Source organism: Melospiza melodia, chromosome 5 (assembly GCF_035770615.1).
Source record: "Melospiza melodia melodia isolate bMelMel2 chromosome 5, bMelMel2.pri, whole genome shotgun sequence".
Lineage (NCBI taxonomy): Eukaryota > Metazoa > Chordata > Aves > Passeriformes > Passerellidae > Melospiza > Melospiza melodia.
Window position 1 is genome coordinate 19,858,380 of NC_086198.1, and position 14,714 is coordinate 19,873,093.

At 39.2% G+C, this 14,714-nt stretch overlaps 1 protein-coding gene across 1 annotated transcript in view; it reads left to right on the top strand.

Moving 5' to 3' along the window:
* The first annotated feature begins 891 nt into the window (after nucleotides 1-891).
* FAM241A (family with sequence similarity 241 member A) overlaps nucleotides 892-14,714 on the top strand; it is a 56,839-nt gene continuing 43,016 nt past the window's right edge. Inside the window, exon 1 of the mRNA XM_063156500.1 lies at nucleotides 892-1,012. Coding sequence (XP_063012570.1) covers nucleotides 947-1,012 — 66 coding nt within the window. The 5' untranslated portion in view covers nucleotides 892-946. The remainder of the gene's footprint in view (nucleotides 1,013-14,714) is intronic.

The following is a 14,714-nucleotide window of genomic DNA, read 5'->3' on the forward strand; positions in this document are numbered from 1 at the left end:
GGTCAAGGCCTTTGGATCAATGTTTGAGCGCACCAAGTTGTGCTTGAAGTAACCAGCAGTAATTATTTTGTTCCTGTGATGTGCTTGTTTCTTTCTGAGCTCTCCACTGGCAGTGATGTAATCAAAGTCACTTGGCGTGGAGTTGGGGAACACACAATGGTTTGTCTGCCTTGGCATTTGTGATCCCCTTTGTTAGCAGGACCTGCTTATAATTTGAAATATATGATTTCCTTCAAAGTGGCATAGTTTTGAAAAATAGCATGTGATGCACTAATAAATTATTCAGCCTTCTGAACTGGCTACATGAAAAGCACATTTTTCCATCTGCATCTGGCTAGGCATTTGCAACTGTTTCTCTTGGATCTGTACCGCAGCCCACTTAGCCTTGGTTTTGTGACCTCCAGGAAGGATTAATGCAATATGTTGTGCAGGGGCCTGCTAGTGAAGGTCACTTGGAAGTGCAGGCCAGTGTGACATGTGGCTGCCCACCTGCTCGGTGCTTTGGCTGCAGGGAGCACGTTGTCTCCAAACTGCCGTGAGCTCAGGCACGGCACGTGACAGGCAGAGGGTCCCACTCCTTTCTAAACATATTCCAGTTAAGTGCTGCAGGGTTTGCTGGGGCTATTTCTCATGGGACCAGTAGTAAGAGACTGCCTACAGTCATATCTACAGCTACAGTTAATGCAATGCCACTTATAAAAGTCAGAACTTGAGACCAGACCCTTAACACCACTTCTTGTGGAGGAAAGGAGAACCTGCTGTGAGTGCTGCCAGTAGGGAGGTCCTTTGGCAATCCTGTTGAACTTACACAAGGGTTTGGTACTACTCATCCATTAACAAAACCTCATCCTTTGAGCTTTGATTCACTTTCAAGAAGTCAATTTGGATTAGACACTATTTTTGTTGAGTTCTGTTGCAGCACTCAGGACTCCAGTCTAAACCCAAGATGTCCTTAAAAGAGGGACATAAGGATAGTGTTAGTCCAGGGCAACTGAAACCTCAGCAGCTCAAGGTAAAACTCCTTTTTACTTTCTCTTCTGCCTGGGAAATAGCATTGTGTAATCTGCTCTGAGATAGGAAGACTTACAGGGAAGATGGCTTTTTTAGGATCTTTTTAATTAATTGTTTTCATTGTGTTATCTGCTTTCTGCACTTGGAGGTATATTTCATCAATCAAACAAGAAGCATTTGTATGTGAAATGACTACTGGAACAGTTTGCAACAAGCTTTAGAAAGCCAGAATTATCTCTGTACCTTAAGCATACTGATTTTCATAGGCAGTGTACTCTGTTGTTAGGCACTGGATAAACAATGATGATACAGACTGAAAATAGAGCTACACAAACATTTTATTTTTGTGAGAAAAGCTGCTCAGTGTGCCAGAAACATAATCATGATCATATTCAGCTAAAAAATATCAGGATTTAAATGCCCTGGGCCTTCATTTTGATGAAAGACTTTTGCATAGCACCAAAAAGAGAAATAATCAGTACTGCCTAGGGTCTGGCATCAATCAGGCTCAAAATTATTTCTTTGCCAAGGAAAATACATCTTCCATATCTTGGGCTAGGCTGGATATCTGATGTGTTGGTACTAGAAGAAAACAAAAATTTGGCATGTTTAGACTAAGATGAGAAGTTTGAGTTCTACATGACAAGGAAAAGGTGCATATTCTTGTTAACTCTGACAAATCTGAGAAGTCAGATTTGAATCCTCATTAAATGTAAAATAAAAATAACATTGATGAAGAAAGATTTGCCAGATTATGCCTTCCTATTATTTTAACGTGTGATTTAGTAGAAGAAGGAGTATTAAGAACAGGCTATGAATGAACATGATATACAGCACTTTGGCTAGACAAATCAGGCACAGATTTAAATGGAGAAAGGTGGGGGAATGAGTTATCACTTTTTCCCCACCATGTGTATCACCACAGTGGGGGAAATGCAGACAGCACAGCCATGGTCGTGCCTTTACCTCCCAGCTCAAACAACTGGTCCTCAGCTCCCCTCCTTCTGTACCAGCACCACACTGTCTCTTGCTTCAGCTCCACATCCACAGTACAGAAAGGCTTTGTCAGTCGCTCCCATAAAGGCACCCAGGTTTCCAAAAAAGCTTCCAGAAAATCATAATTACCCAGCTGCCATTGGTACTACTGTCTTTCCCAGGTTGCAAGACCTGCCTGTGCATGGAGTGATACACAGGATCTCACACACAGGCAGAGAACACCTTGAGCCACTTGGCCATGTGTTCTTCTGGACTTTCCTGCTACTCCTCCTGCCTTGCCCCCACCCCTGCATGAAACACATGGAAAGGCATCGTGGGAAGGTCTTAGCTTGTATCACACAGACACAAGGAACATACATTTGGTATAGTAGTGGCAGAATTCAGTGAGACTCAGGAGTGAAGAAAACTCATGCGATTGAGGCTGAAAAAGGGTCTTTCCACTCAGAAGCTGTTATTGTCCCAATAATTTTGGTGGTTGGGGAACACAACTTTTTGTTGTCTTCTGAGTGGTGAAGCTTGCATTGCCCATACCACATAACAGCCCCTGCATGTGTGTCAGCAGATAGCCAAAGGATAATATTTCACAGCTCTGCAGTAGTTGGGCTAACCTTCTACAAGGCTCTTAACCTTGAGCTAATAAGTTTTACTCATTCAAGGGGTAAAACATTTAACTGCAGCTGTTTACTATTTACACAAAGGGACTGACATGGGGGCCTTCCCATCATGCAGTTTGGTCCATATGAACTCTGTTCAAAAAGAAAGGAGAACAAACATTCAGATTTTATTACATTAGCAACTTGCAGAGGGCAGACTGTCCTCAGCTGTGTCGCTTGTGAACTCTTTCTTGAGCTTTGCTCATTGTTAGAGACAATATTAATTTTTTCAGTCATTTTCCATTTGCTGTTCAACACCAAACCATGAAAAATGAGCACTGACGTAATGATTGATCATGGAGCTGGGGGTTGAAAGTGAACACTAGAACTGTTGGGCTGTATATGAAAAGGGTTTGGGGTTTTTTTTCTTTTTTTTTAGATGATAATATATTGTTTGTGAATGGGTTATTTATTAGAGCCATGTGTAGCCTAAAAGGTTTGTAAAGATGATTACTAAAGCATATCCATATGTGGAATGTGTGTGCATATTTGTAAACTTGGCGATTCCTCCAGAATTTCTTTTTTAATGTTTGTAGAAAAAAGGTCTCTGAAATTGTGTAGGGTCATTCTTTTTCTTAATAGTAGACAACACATTTTCAAAACTATTGTGCTTTGCATAACTTTTAATTTAGTTCTTACATCACATGCTTATGTACTGTTATATACTTCTAAAATGATTAATTATCTAAATATTTGATAGTCTGGCATCATTCATAGCATAAAATTTCTTCTTTGCCAGCATACTGTATTCTCCAAATACTGTATTAGATCAGATACAGACTTCTTAAGGCATCTCTGTTGGAAGGTAACAAAAATTGGGCATGACTAAACTACTGTTTAGTACAAAAATTGGGCATGACTAAACTACTGTTTAGTAAATCTGGAGTGCATTATTACAATGGAAATTGTCATGTTTTTTTTTTTTAATTTTGGAATCCTGGAGTATTAGATTTTTCTTAACGAAACATTTGGCCAGATCACACTCCTGTGAGTTTTGTAAATAGAAACTTTGGAGTCTCAAGCAACAAAATAATATTCTGGTTTCCTGCTCTTAACTAGTGGGTCTAAGTGCAGAGCTGTTCCACTACTGTAAGCAGAGAAGTTCAGCTATAGCCCTGGTGGGGCTGAGAGCAGGACTTTTTCTGTCATATGTTCCAAGACACCCCAAATGGTAACAGGAATAGGTTCTGTTGGGTCTGACAGCATTAAATCAGACTTTTAGGAGATCTAAGCATTGTACAAAGGAGACCGTCCTGCCGAGCGCCTCAGAGGCAGGCTGCTATCTATTAATCTCATTTGAAAGGAAATGAGGAAAGCAGCACAGACAGGTGCTCCCTAGCAAGGCATCACAAACATAAAAGGAAATCCATGAGCTGATACTGCAGAGAGGAAATGGGCCTGTAACTCAACATTGACAATACACAACCAGTGGAGACAAACCCAGGTACTTCTGCGGGCAGCTAAATTCAGGAGTAGGGCGTTGCTGAGGCTCCACAACCCATCTGCCATCATCTGCAAAACTCCCCTCGTGGCTTTTTGGAGCTGTGCAAATGCCCTCAGCTTCCTTCTCCAAGTTGCCCAGAGCAGCACTGGGCTGTCACTCTGTGGATTGTCCTGTGAAGTCCATGTCTTGAGCACCTTTGTGAATATTTTCCAGTACCTGTGTAAATTTCAAAGTAAGAAAAGAAATAGGTAAAAGCAACTTGGGAAAACAGATCTCTTCCATGTAGTTGAGAGTTTTTCAGGAAATAGGGATGTGATTAAATTATGCATTTATTTGCCTTGTTTTAACAAGGTATAATAATTGATTTACAATACTCTTATAAATGAAGACATGGATCATTTAAATTCCTTTTCAGTTCGCCAGAATGCCTTGCTGGTTTGGACTGGACTTAAGAAAGATCAAAAAGTCATGTCACAAACCCAGCAAATATATAGAATACAGGTTTACTTGAGAAAAATATCTAGTAAACAGAGCAGTCTGAAACTAAATGAGAAACTTAAAAGGGATTTGGGAAGTCAAGCACTGGAAGCTATGATTTGGTTCTCATGTTAAAAATAGCATCTCCTTCACATCTCTGTAGGATCAGGCTTATTTCAAACAATTCTAGTTTATGGAGACTATTCTATGGAAAAATATTTAATATATTAATTTTCCTTTAGGCAGACATTTCAGCTGCAATAATAAACCATATCTAAATTTCATGAATGAATTAATTTCACATCAAAGCTATGGTTTATGCCCATAAAAAGTTTCATGTTACAGCCCAACATGGAAAAACATTTAAATATCCTGGAAGCATTTAATTCCCAAAATATGCAATAAATGTACTTGAAAAAAGTATGAAGTGCGATGTCAGAGATGCTGTCATTTATCTTCAGCTAGCTATTATTTTGGGGAGCAATTTAAGTATATAAATAATTGAAGATTTTTTAACTGCAAGTTATGAAAATATATAACTAGCTTCTTATTCTTCAGCTTGGTCATAAACAGTCTCTAATTTTGTACCAAGTATTTTATGGAGGAGGTTTGGAGGGGGTTGCAGTAACTATGTATGTGATTGACGCCAGTTTAAAAGTCTTCAGAGCAGGTTTGTTTCTTTTTTGTCAAAGATCAGCAGTAGTTACACAAGGTTTAAACCATTACTGAGTACTTAAAAATTTCTTACCAAATGTCTGTATGATTGTGTTTTCTAGTCTAATATTTAACTGGGCATCAAAGCAGGCTCTAGGATTTTTTGTGTTCACAGAAATGAAAATCAAATCTTTACTAAATTCATCACATTAAATCCTTGATACATCCCATTGCTTGGTATATTGCTCTCAAGGAAAATTTACCATTCTATTTCTGTCTTAGATTCTTTCATTTACTTCCATGACTTTTTGTTTTGTGATTGTCTAGGGCTTCTTTAAATTCTTTGGATTCTTTAGGATCATTAGTGTTAAATCATTGCAGGTTGTCCTCTGTACGCCGTGATGTGAACTTGCCCAAGACATATTGGTGACTACTGTAATGTATCACTTGATCAACTGCTCCTTCCCCTGGGCTTTTGTACCTTCTGTCTGAACTTTTATTACTGCCTGTTAAATTATGGCAGTACCATTAGTGCCTAACAAATGTCTTTGTTCTCCTGGAATTGTCACTGTTTGTTGGTCTTCTCCCAGCTGCTGGGTACGTAGTTTCCAATTTTGCCAGATGTAGTAGTTTGCCAGTTTTTCATCTCAGACGCAGCTCTGGCTTGACTTTGTTAAATGCAGCACCAAAAGTTCTCCAGCATTGTGCCAAGATATTTTCCCGCCTCTTTTACATTGTTTATTGAGTGCCTCTTTTTCCTCTTACCTAGATGGTCTTGTACACTAGGGGAGGAGTGTAACAGAGATTACTTTAGAAATGTTTTCACAAATCCTGTTAGTCATTCATTCAGATTACCATTGTTACCAGTATGAACTCTAATCACTGTATCCATTTCTCCCTTGCATACCACTCCTTCAGTATACATGTATGATTTATTTTATTAGCTTTGCTGACAGTTAAAGGTTTCTGGCATTTGAGAAAGTAAGTGTTGGCATTCCCAGTCCTGTGATCATGAACTACAGATAAGTATTCCCCTGCAGATACTCAGGGAGAATTGTGTTACTTGCTAACTGAGCTGATAGGGCTGCAAATATATATGCAATGTAAATACAGGTTTTGAAAGCACCAGTGAGCAGTTCCTTCCTTTTTTCATTTCAAATTATATGTGAGAATGTCTGTGCCAATACCAGTAATTCTTGCACAACAAATACCAAATATCAGGGATTTTAGACTGAAGTGGTATAGAGTAAGAAACATCATTGGGTACTTAATGCTTGCTAAAGCATCATAGTCACATTTCTCAGAAGAACGTGACCTCAGTATAAGGTGGCCTTTTGGTATCTATTGTCTTGCTGGTAGGCTGCCTACCTCCTTGCTGTGTCACTTGGCAATCCTTTTATACAGAACTCCATCTTCAGCAGAGTAATAAACACCAAAAGCAATGAAATGCATGAGATACAAAGGTTTTTCCAATGAATTGTTTTGCTTTGAGTCTCTATGATCTGTACTGCATGTCTGAACCAAAGTCATGTGGCCACACTTTTGCCCATATACACGACTGATGAGGACAGATCACTGCAAGGTTGCAGTTTTTCAGGTTGCAAAGGTTGCAGATTTTAATTCCTGATTACTACAATGTGATTATTTGCTCTAGCTGGTTTCTAGTCAGTGTAGGACTGAGTATTAGTGGTACTCTAGGCTGAGTATTAGTGGTGTAATTTTAGAGCCACTGGAGGGCTGGGGATAAGAGGGAGTGAGAGGAAAAAGGAATCACTTTTTATGGATTGACTGTTTGGCAGTTGTCATCCAAGTAAACACTGAGTGTAAACTATTCAAGCTGCACCACACCTTTCTAGGCACCTGTATGGGCAACACTCATTTCATTTAATTGAATGATAAAAATGATAAACAAATGAATCAGATGGATAAACGGAACACATCACCAGCCTTCCTGAGAGCAAAATTATGACCCTCTTATTGACCCTCTTACTTTCATTCACATACTCCAGTGCTAGTCGAAACATCTCTCCACTTTCCTAGCAAAAAACTATCAAATCCTAGATAAGAGAAAGAGTGTATCAGGCCCAAGCACAGCTCATATATTTTGTGCAAATGCTGGAGGGAAAACTGGAGAATACCTGAATGACTGCTTTATTACTGAACAGAACTCTTTGTCTAACCTGTCAGCTACCTGGCTGGGAATCTCTCATCTTGACACAATAACGAGAGAACCAGTTTTAGAAATGAATGCTCAGATGCTGAAAAAAACAAGTCCCAACTCATATGCTCCAAATGTCACCTTTCTGTTTAATAAGGTGTAATTTAGATGCCAGTTGGGTGGAGGTTTCACCCCTTGCTTTTTCACTTCCAGGTAAGCATGTCAGTGGGTAGAGATGTACATGCCCTGCAGCTGTGGCAGTCTTCCTTGAGGACAAGCATAAAAAGGATTAATGACAAACACTTTTTTTTTAAACATTCCTCCCCTTGGTTGGTTAATTTTCTACTCAAAGTTCTCATTTTATTCATTTGACTCACTCAGACACTGCAGTAAGGTTTAACATTGGAGTAAGGTTTAACACTGGAGTAAGACATAAAACTCCCTCCTCTGGGAAGTGCGATAATGTAGCTCTCACTGTTGCAACAACACTGTCCCAAGTTACATTTCCCCAGGCTCTGTCCATTCATTTTTAGGAAGTCAGACAACAAAACTGCAAATCTTTTCTCCAAAGCCTGATGAGCCTTCTGCATGTGTCAGCTGTCTGTCAGGTTGCTCCATTCAAGTCTGTAGGATTTGTATTCTTCTCCAGAAAAATTATCTCACACTTGTTTTGTCTGAGGTGCCTTTTACACCCACAGCTGGAATAAGTGTGCATGTGCAATCCCTGTGATTTTAAATGTCAAAAAAGAGAGATGTTGGATGTGGGCCCAGCTTCAGAAAAAACACTTCTTCAGTAATTTGTGATTGCAATGCTCGTGAAGGTTTGACAGCTCTGCAGGCAGAGACCAGGTTGTGGCTACTACAGGGGTGAGTGATAAAAGAACCCTCCATCACTTGGGCACTTCCATTCTACGTGGGCACAGAATGGAAGTGCCCAAGTACCTTGAAACTGGGCAGTAGCCCTCCCTCAAGGCATCAATTCTCTATCAGCAAAATGAGTGGAGGTATAGAGGGACTAAGAAAAATGTGGGAAAAGCTAATGATGATGAACATAGCATCAGTTTCTGTGCTACCAAATGAAACAGGTCAAGAAGGAGGAGACAGTAACAGCAGCCTGAATCAGTGGCTGGAGTCCAAACAACAAAGAGGCACAAGATGAAGGTGACAAGGAAGGGATACTGGCAGATACTGTGCATCAGCATGGATGGAGGGGAGAGACACAAGCCATGTAGGAAACAGAGAAGGATGGTTTCTTGGAGAGGAGAGGGAGACCCATCCCAATGAGAATGACAGACTCTTGATGACAGAAGGACTTTTCCTGAGGGATGAGTTGATCAATTAGGTAGCTTTACTGCAGCTTTTCTAGAGATGGATGAAACACTAGCCCAAGGTAAATCAATTGCTGACAGAATCTGTGTCCTTCCTTAGATCTTGGCAGGCATAGCTGTGCCTCAATAGGGAAGGGAACTTTGTCAGAATTTGAATTAAGCCAGTGGTCACCTGTTTCCCTACCTGTAGCTTTTTTTGTTTCAAATATGGCCCTTATTCAGTTTTATTCACAGTTCTCAAACTTTATTAAATGTTCTTCTACTGGCCTTCTTGTTGATCTTGGACACTACATACCTCAATTTGTACATCTTTAAAGTAAACCTAAAATAACTCATCCAAGGATGTCCTATCCACTAATATGTGGGAGCTCTTAATTAGATTAAGTTACCTTTCTAAAAATCAAAATATTCTTGTAATACATTTCCTTTCCATTTGAAATCCTTCTTAATAAGTGTTGAATACAATTCATTAGATGTGAGTTGTCACTTATCTACCTTATTTTCAGGTTTTTATTTGACTGTAGAACAATTTAAATAGAATCCAGAAAATACCAAGCATTTGTCTGATCTGTCTCTGATATTGAATAGGCACATTACAGGAGTTGTGCCTATTCAACCAGGACATGTCTATAATGATGACAGGTCCTGACTTTTTGAAAAAACAAGGTTAGCTTATCTGACACTAAAATCTCTGGCTCTTACACCCAAAATTGAGAAGCCCACTGAGTGTCTGAGAAGCATATGTTCCAAATCAGCTGCCAGTAAACGACCGAGCAAATGCATGGAACAACTTAGACATTCTTCACACTTTGCAAATGCAGACACTTTTTCTTATTTTTAAGTTTTTCCTTTGCACTTATTTTCATATGGAAACCTCTCCAAAAGCCAGGTAACATGGTGCACAATGGGAAAATAGCACTGAAAGTGATTGATTGCAAAAACTGGAAGATGTATTGTGTAATCATACGCCGGGAGAAGGAGCAGGCAACATGACTTGGTTTCCATTTCAAATAAATAGACAGTGGAACAATCAAGTAACTGCCAAAGTAAATTAATTCAGCATGGTTGGAACACCAGCACATCGCTGCCTCAGAGAAGGTTGCTGTCACAAGTTACAGCATCAGCAGTGAAGGACACAGATTTTCTGTTTTATTTTTCACTTTCTGAGCCACATTCTGCTCTCTGTCAGTCTAGCTGACATCTGGAGGAACGCTGCTGAGTTCACTCAAATTAGTCAAAAGTTTGAATTATTGTAAAACAGATCAAATTCCTGCCCACTGTCCTTGAACCCCTGGGATATGCAAAAGGTATGATGGACTCTTTCTCATGGGGATTGATACACTGATTTAACTGTTCCAAACAACTTCTTTACCACTTTATGAGCTTCAGGGGAGAAAGAAAAAAATCTTTTACCTATGAAAAAGTGATAGAAATAAAGAAGTATTAGTAGCTCTCCATGGAAATTACAAGAGGTCCCAAGGCCATATCAAAGCACATTATTTAAATTCTTTTGGCTTTCACCCACAGAGCTGAACTTCTCTTCCAACATGTCCAAATCTGCATTTGATCTTGTAATTTGAGATATGGTAAGGTAGAGGTTATCATACCCCTTTGCTTTGAAATCTGTCACAGAGCTTCTTGTAAAAGGCTTTGATTTTGTATAAGGTGAATATAAAATCACAACATGCACAACATGCTTGACACCAAACACTGTCTTTACAAACTTCAGCAGTGTTGTGCAGGTGTGAGCAAGGATTTACCAACACACAACGTTTTTTACCAATGCACAGCTTGTGTCAGAAGGGCAGAGCACTCCAAGGATATCGCAGCCTAATACCTGACATGCTTTATGTGAAAGCAGGACACTCCTTCATTAGCTGAAGGTCACAGATTATAATAATGCTTGGCACTTACAATCCTGGAGGTGTTGTACTCCATCTAATTAAAATTGGCAGATATGTCAGCTTTTATGCATAGGGAAAATAAAGTCGAGATTTCCCTAAAGGCAGAGATAGAAGAGGAAAGAATTCATAGGCACAGAATCCTAATTCTATTTCGGTTCCTTGGTACCCAGTTCTTCCTCAGATTCCTGACCAAGCTTTCTAATAATAAGGGGGAAATCTGAATTTAATTAAAAAAAAAAAAGACGACTAAGTAGTAAATCTATCATTTATACTAAACAGGGCACAATATTTTGAATAGCAAAGAGTTTTTTCAGGACTATGAATAGAAAAGCAAAGCATAACACCCACTGGTGTTAAAATTCACAGGCCTATTACAAGCCAAAAGTTATAGCTTGTTTTTCTTAATACTACATACACACCTTCTTTCCCAGAGCAAAATCTTGGAGTATGAGCAGAAGCACTACATATTCACCCTCCTGCATTTGTGAACATCTAACACATTCATCTTATACAGACTTTGCATGTCAATGCATTTATTAAGCTGGACACCATAGCATTACTCTTTAGCTTATATTAAGCATGGAAGCAGAAGGGAAACCCAAATCTGAACAATTCCATTTTTATATTTTTATTCTTTATTTATTTATTTTTTATTCTTTTTTCTACCAAGTTTTTCTAATAGATGCGTACTTCATAATGAAATACCCAATTATTCAGAAATCACAGCTGCATGAAGCTCACTTCAGCTGGGAGTACAGCTATCTGTCATTCTTCATGCTGGTACTACATGATGTGAGAGGTCTCCACAAAGTCAGTTCCCTTGGTGTTCTCCATGCTCATTTGAGGTTGGCCGTTACTGATATTTGGAGCAGCATTGGTCATATCCCTGAGCTGCCAACTGAAGGGACACATCTCCTTTGCCCAGAATATTCCATGACATCTACAAAGGTGTCCTGGTTTAGGGCAGATTTGGGAGAAATTTGCCTAGGACAAAAGGTAAAAAAGCATTTTGGAATTTCTCTGCAAGCACAGACAGTCTCAGCTCAAGAGTACTCAGCAGAGTAACACCACTGATCTTCAGCAGACCCACTTGCAGGAGTGGGAGCAATGCCCAAGTGTTCTGCATCTTTGGGATGAAAGCTGGCAGTATTAATCCATGCAAAATGCCATGGAACTTGGTTTAAGTGACAATGAATGTTAAGGCCTATGTATCTTATTAATTAATTAAGAGAGAGGCTGTAGAGTGCAGAGTACATGCACTTGGCTGGCTGTAGCTTGCAGCTCATAGAATCTGTTATTCTGTGTGGTAACAGCGCTAACTAGAAATGTTTAAATAATCACATGTATTTTAGTGTGTCTTCTCCGCTCTTAAAATTGAACACAAGACCAGTTCTTGTAAAGAATTTTCTCCATCTCATTGCACACTGGCTTGGAGAGTGCCTCAACTTTTAATAAATACTGTGGACTTTTCAAACCATACTTCGCACTCTTAAAACATTGTGCAAGCATTGTCTAGAAACATCTGAAATCTATGGAGACATCCAAGTTCAGTAAAGTGCATTATATATGCCTCTTATCCTTATTCAGTGTCTATAATTTCAGTCCTTCTGAAGATAAGGAACACACAGAGCAGGCAGCTACCCCCACATAGTTGTTTTGTCGCTACCAACTTGCTTAATTTGTTCAAACCGTAGCAAACAAGAAAGTAATTTTTAATTAAAAGCAACAACTATGGAAGATTAATTGTATCAAATTATTATTTTTTCAAGAAAGCAGAATGTTCCCTTACAGTGTCTTGTACCTCCTTGTTTTTAAAACAGAGTAATACTCTGGAATAATTTTTCTTAATAGGCCACGTGTGCTTAAAAAAATAGTGAAAATGATAGTGTGGAAAGTTGAGAAGTTTTTTCCTCAAAGCAGTAGGTAGAAAATATTTCATGTCAGAATGTGAAAGATATTTTTTTGAGTTGAACAAGCAGGGCCAGTTATTTATACTGAAAAATTCCAAAGATTAAGCTTCTGCTTTTTAACGTCTCAGCCCTAAAATGTATGTGATATATGTGTTCAGTTTGTTCCTTTTTACATTTGCCCTTTAAGTGCAGCATCCATTGATAGCCATTTATAAAGCACTTGAGTGCTGTGTGTTTTAGCAAAGCTAACAAGAAAGAGGTTTTAGATATAAGGACTAGTGTTTAAAACAACCTTGTGAAATTGCTGGTTTCTGTATACTGCCAGGAACTAACCTGGGGTGGGAGGGGTGCAGGGAAGCTTCAGAGGAAATCTTAAAGAAATGAGCCATAGCCAATGCTGTCATCAATGCCAGTGAGAGTCAGACTGGCAGTTTAGTCAGGGTTTAGCTTGTGTCTGGAATTTGGACACCCCTGAACACAAATCCTTAATGCCAGGGAGCTCTGTAGCTGACTGGCACTTGAGCCAGGCATACAGACATGGAGTGGTTATCCTGCTGCAGATGACATGTCCAACCTTTGGAGGAAGTAAGGGCTCAGATGGATGCAGAAATGACAACTATCTGCTTGTTTTGTCCTGTCACATGAGATGGCCAGAATCACATTTATCCTCCTCTGTGGATTAATCACATATCCTTCTCTGTGGATTCACAGATATTCTTTTTTTCTCCATATTGCTCCTGCAAGGAGTCATTCTTGTTGCTGAACAAGGCAGGAGACGTTGCAAAAGTGTTCAGTACTCTAGAGATGTGTTTAAAATGTAAGCCACCAGGTTTAATGAGGGGACAGGCCTTTTCCAGCAGCCACCAGGTTGCTGAAACTTTTTGTTTACCTTGTCTTGCTTGGTCTTGCAAGACACCTTTTATGGCAAAGGTGGCATGTAACACAACAGTTTCTGGAGATGAGTGCACATCTGACCCGCAATTATTTGATTATGGTGTTCATGGAGGCTGAGTATGCCTGAAATGCCTGAAAGTGTAGTTAATCTTCTGTGTTATTATCCAAACTGGTCTGCCAAAGTCATGAAATTGAGGTTGGGGTTCAGTGAGGCTTGCCAGAGCCTTTATCAGCTGCTGAGGAACAGAGTTCCAGGGGGATTGATGGGAATTGGTGAGTCTTGATGTTTTCTCTGCATCAGATCCACATCCCTTTCAGGATAAATATTGCACCATTATTGATACAGTTTCAAAAATCTAGAATATATTTGCAACCTTTTTTTTTAACCTCAACTACAAAAGCCTTGGTCTGAAACACTTCAATGGCATGATAAGCTGTCAAGAACTGGTGGCCTAGGGCACAAACTTGGACTATCAACCCATAGTTAATAGTCCCATTAGTTCCCAAGAAATGTCCAGTGATCAGGGTTGCTTGATTTGTAGTAAACTGTCAGGAAGTTTCTCCCAAGCATGTTACTTTCCAAACTGTGTCCTTTAAAAACCTTATTAATATTATTTTTGACCTCCCATTCATCCTTCTCCTGTCATACAACAGATGAACTTCAGTCTAGCATGAATGATGTCACGTGTTCATCTAGCAGGAGTCCTCATCAGCATTGCTCTGTTGGTCAAGGCAATTGTTCTGCCTTGAAAATACCATGTTTCAATAAAAATGAGAAAAATGCATTTATCCTCATTTCTCTGTGAAGCACAATTTATTTGGAGGATAAGCCTAGACCTGTTATGTTAATCATAAATCAATTATATTTATCCCAAACCTGTAAAGCATGAAAATACCTTCTTTCCTCATTGTAAAATCCAGTAGGATATTTACAGTAATTAAGGCTTGTTTTGTACAAATCATAAGCTCATATCATAATGATTAGAGCTACAACAGAGTATTTCTCTATCTTAGAATATTTGAAATGTCTGTTTCAATTGCAGTGGAGGTTTGGGAATTTATTTATTTTTGATAGCTAAAGTAAATCCTTTCCTGAACCAGGTTTTCCCTTTTTATTCCTCATGTAGCCTTTTGAATTTAGTCAGATTTTACATGACATGAAGAAAGTGAGAAGGGAACTGTGAGGTTAAGCCTGTAAAATACTGTCTCTGCCCAGTACCATTGGCCATTGATTTGGAAGATAAGCACCCTGCAATATTGCTCCTTACACCTTTAGTCAGTAAAT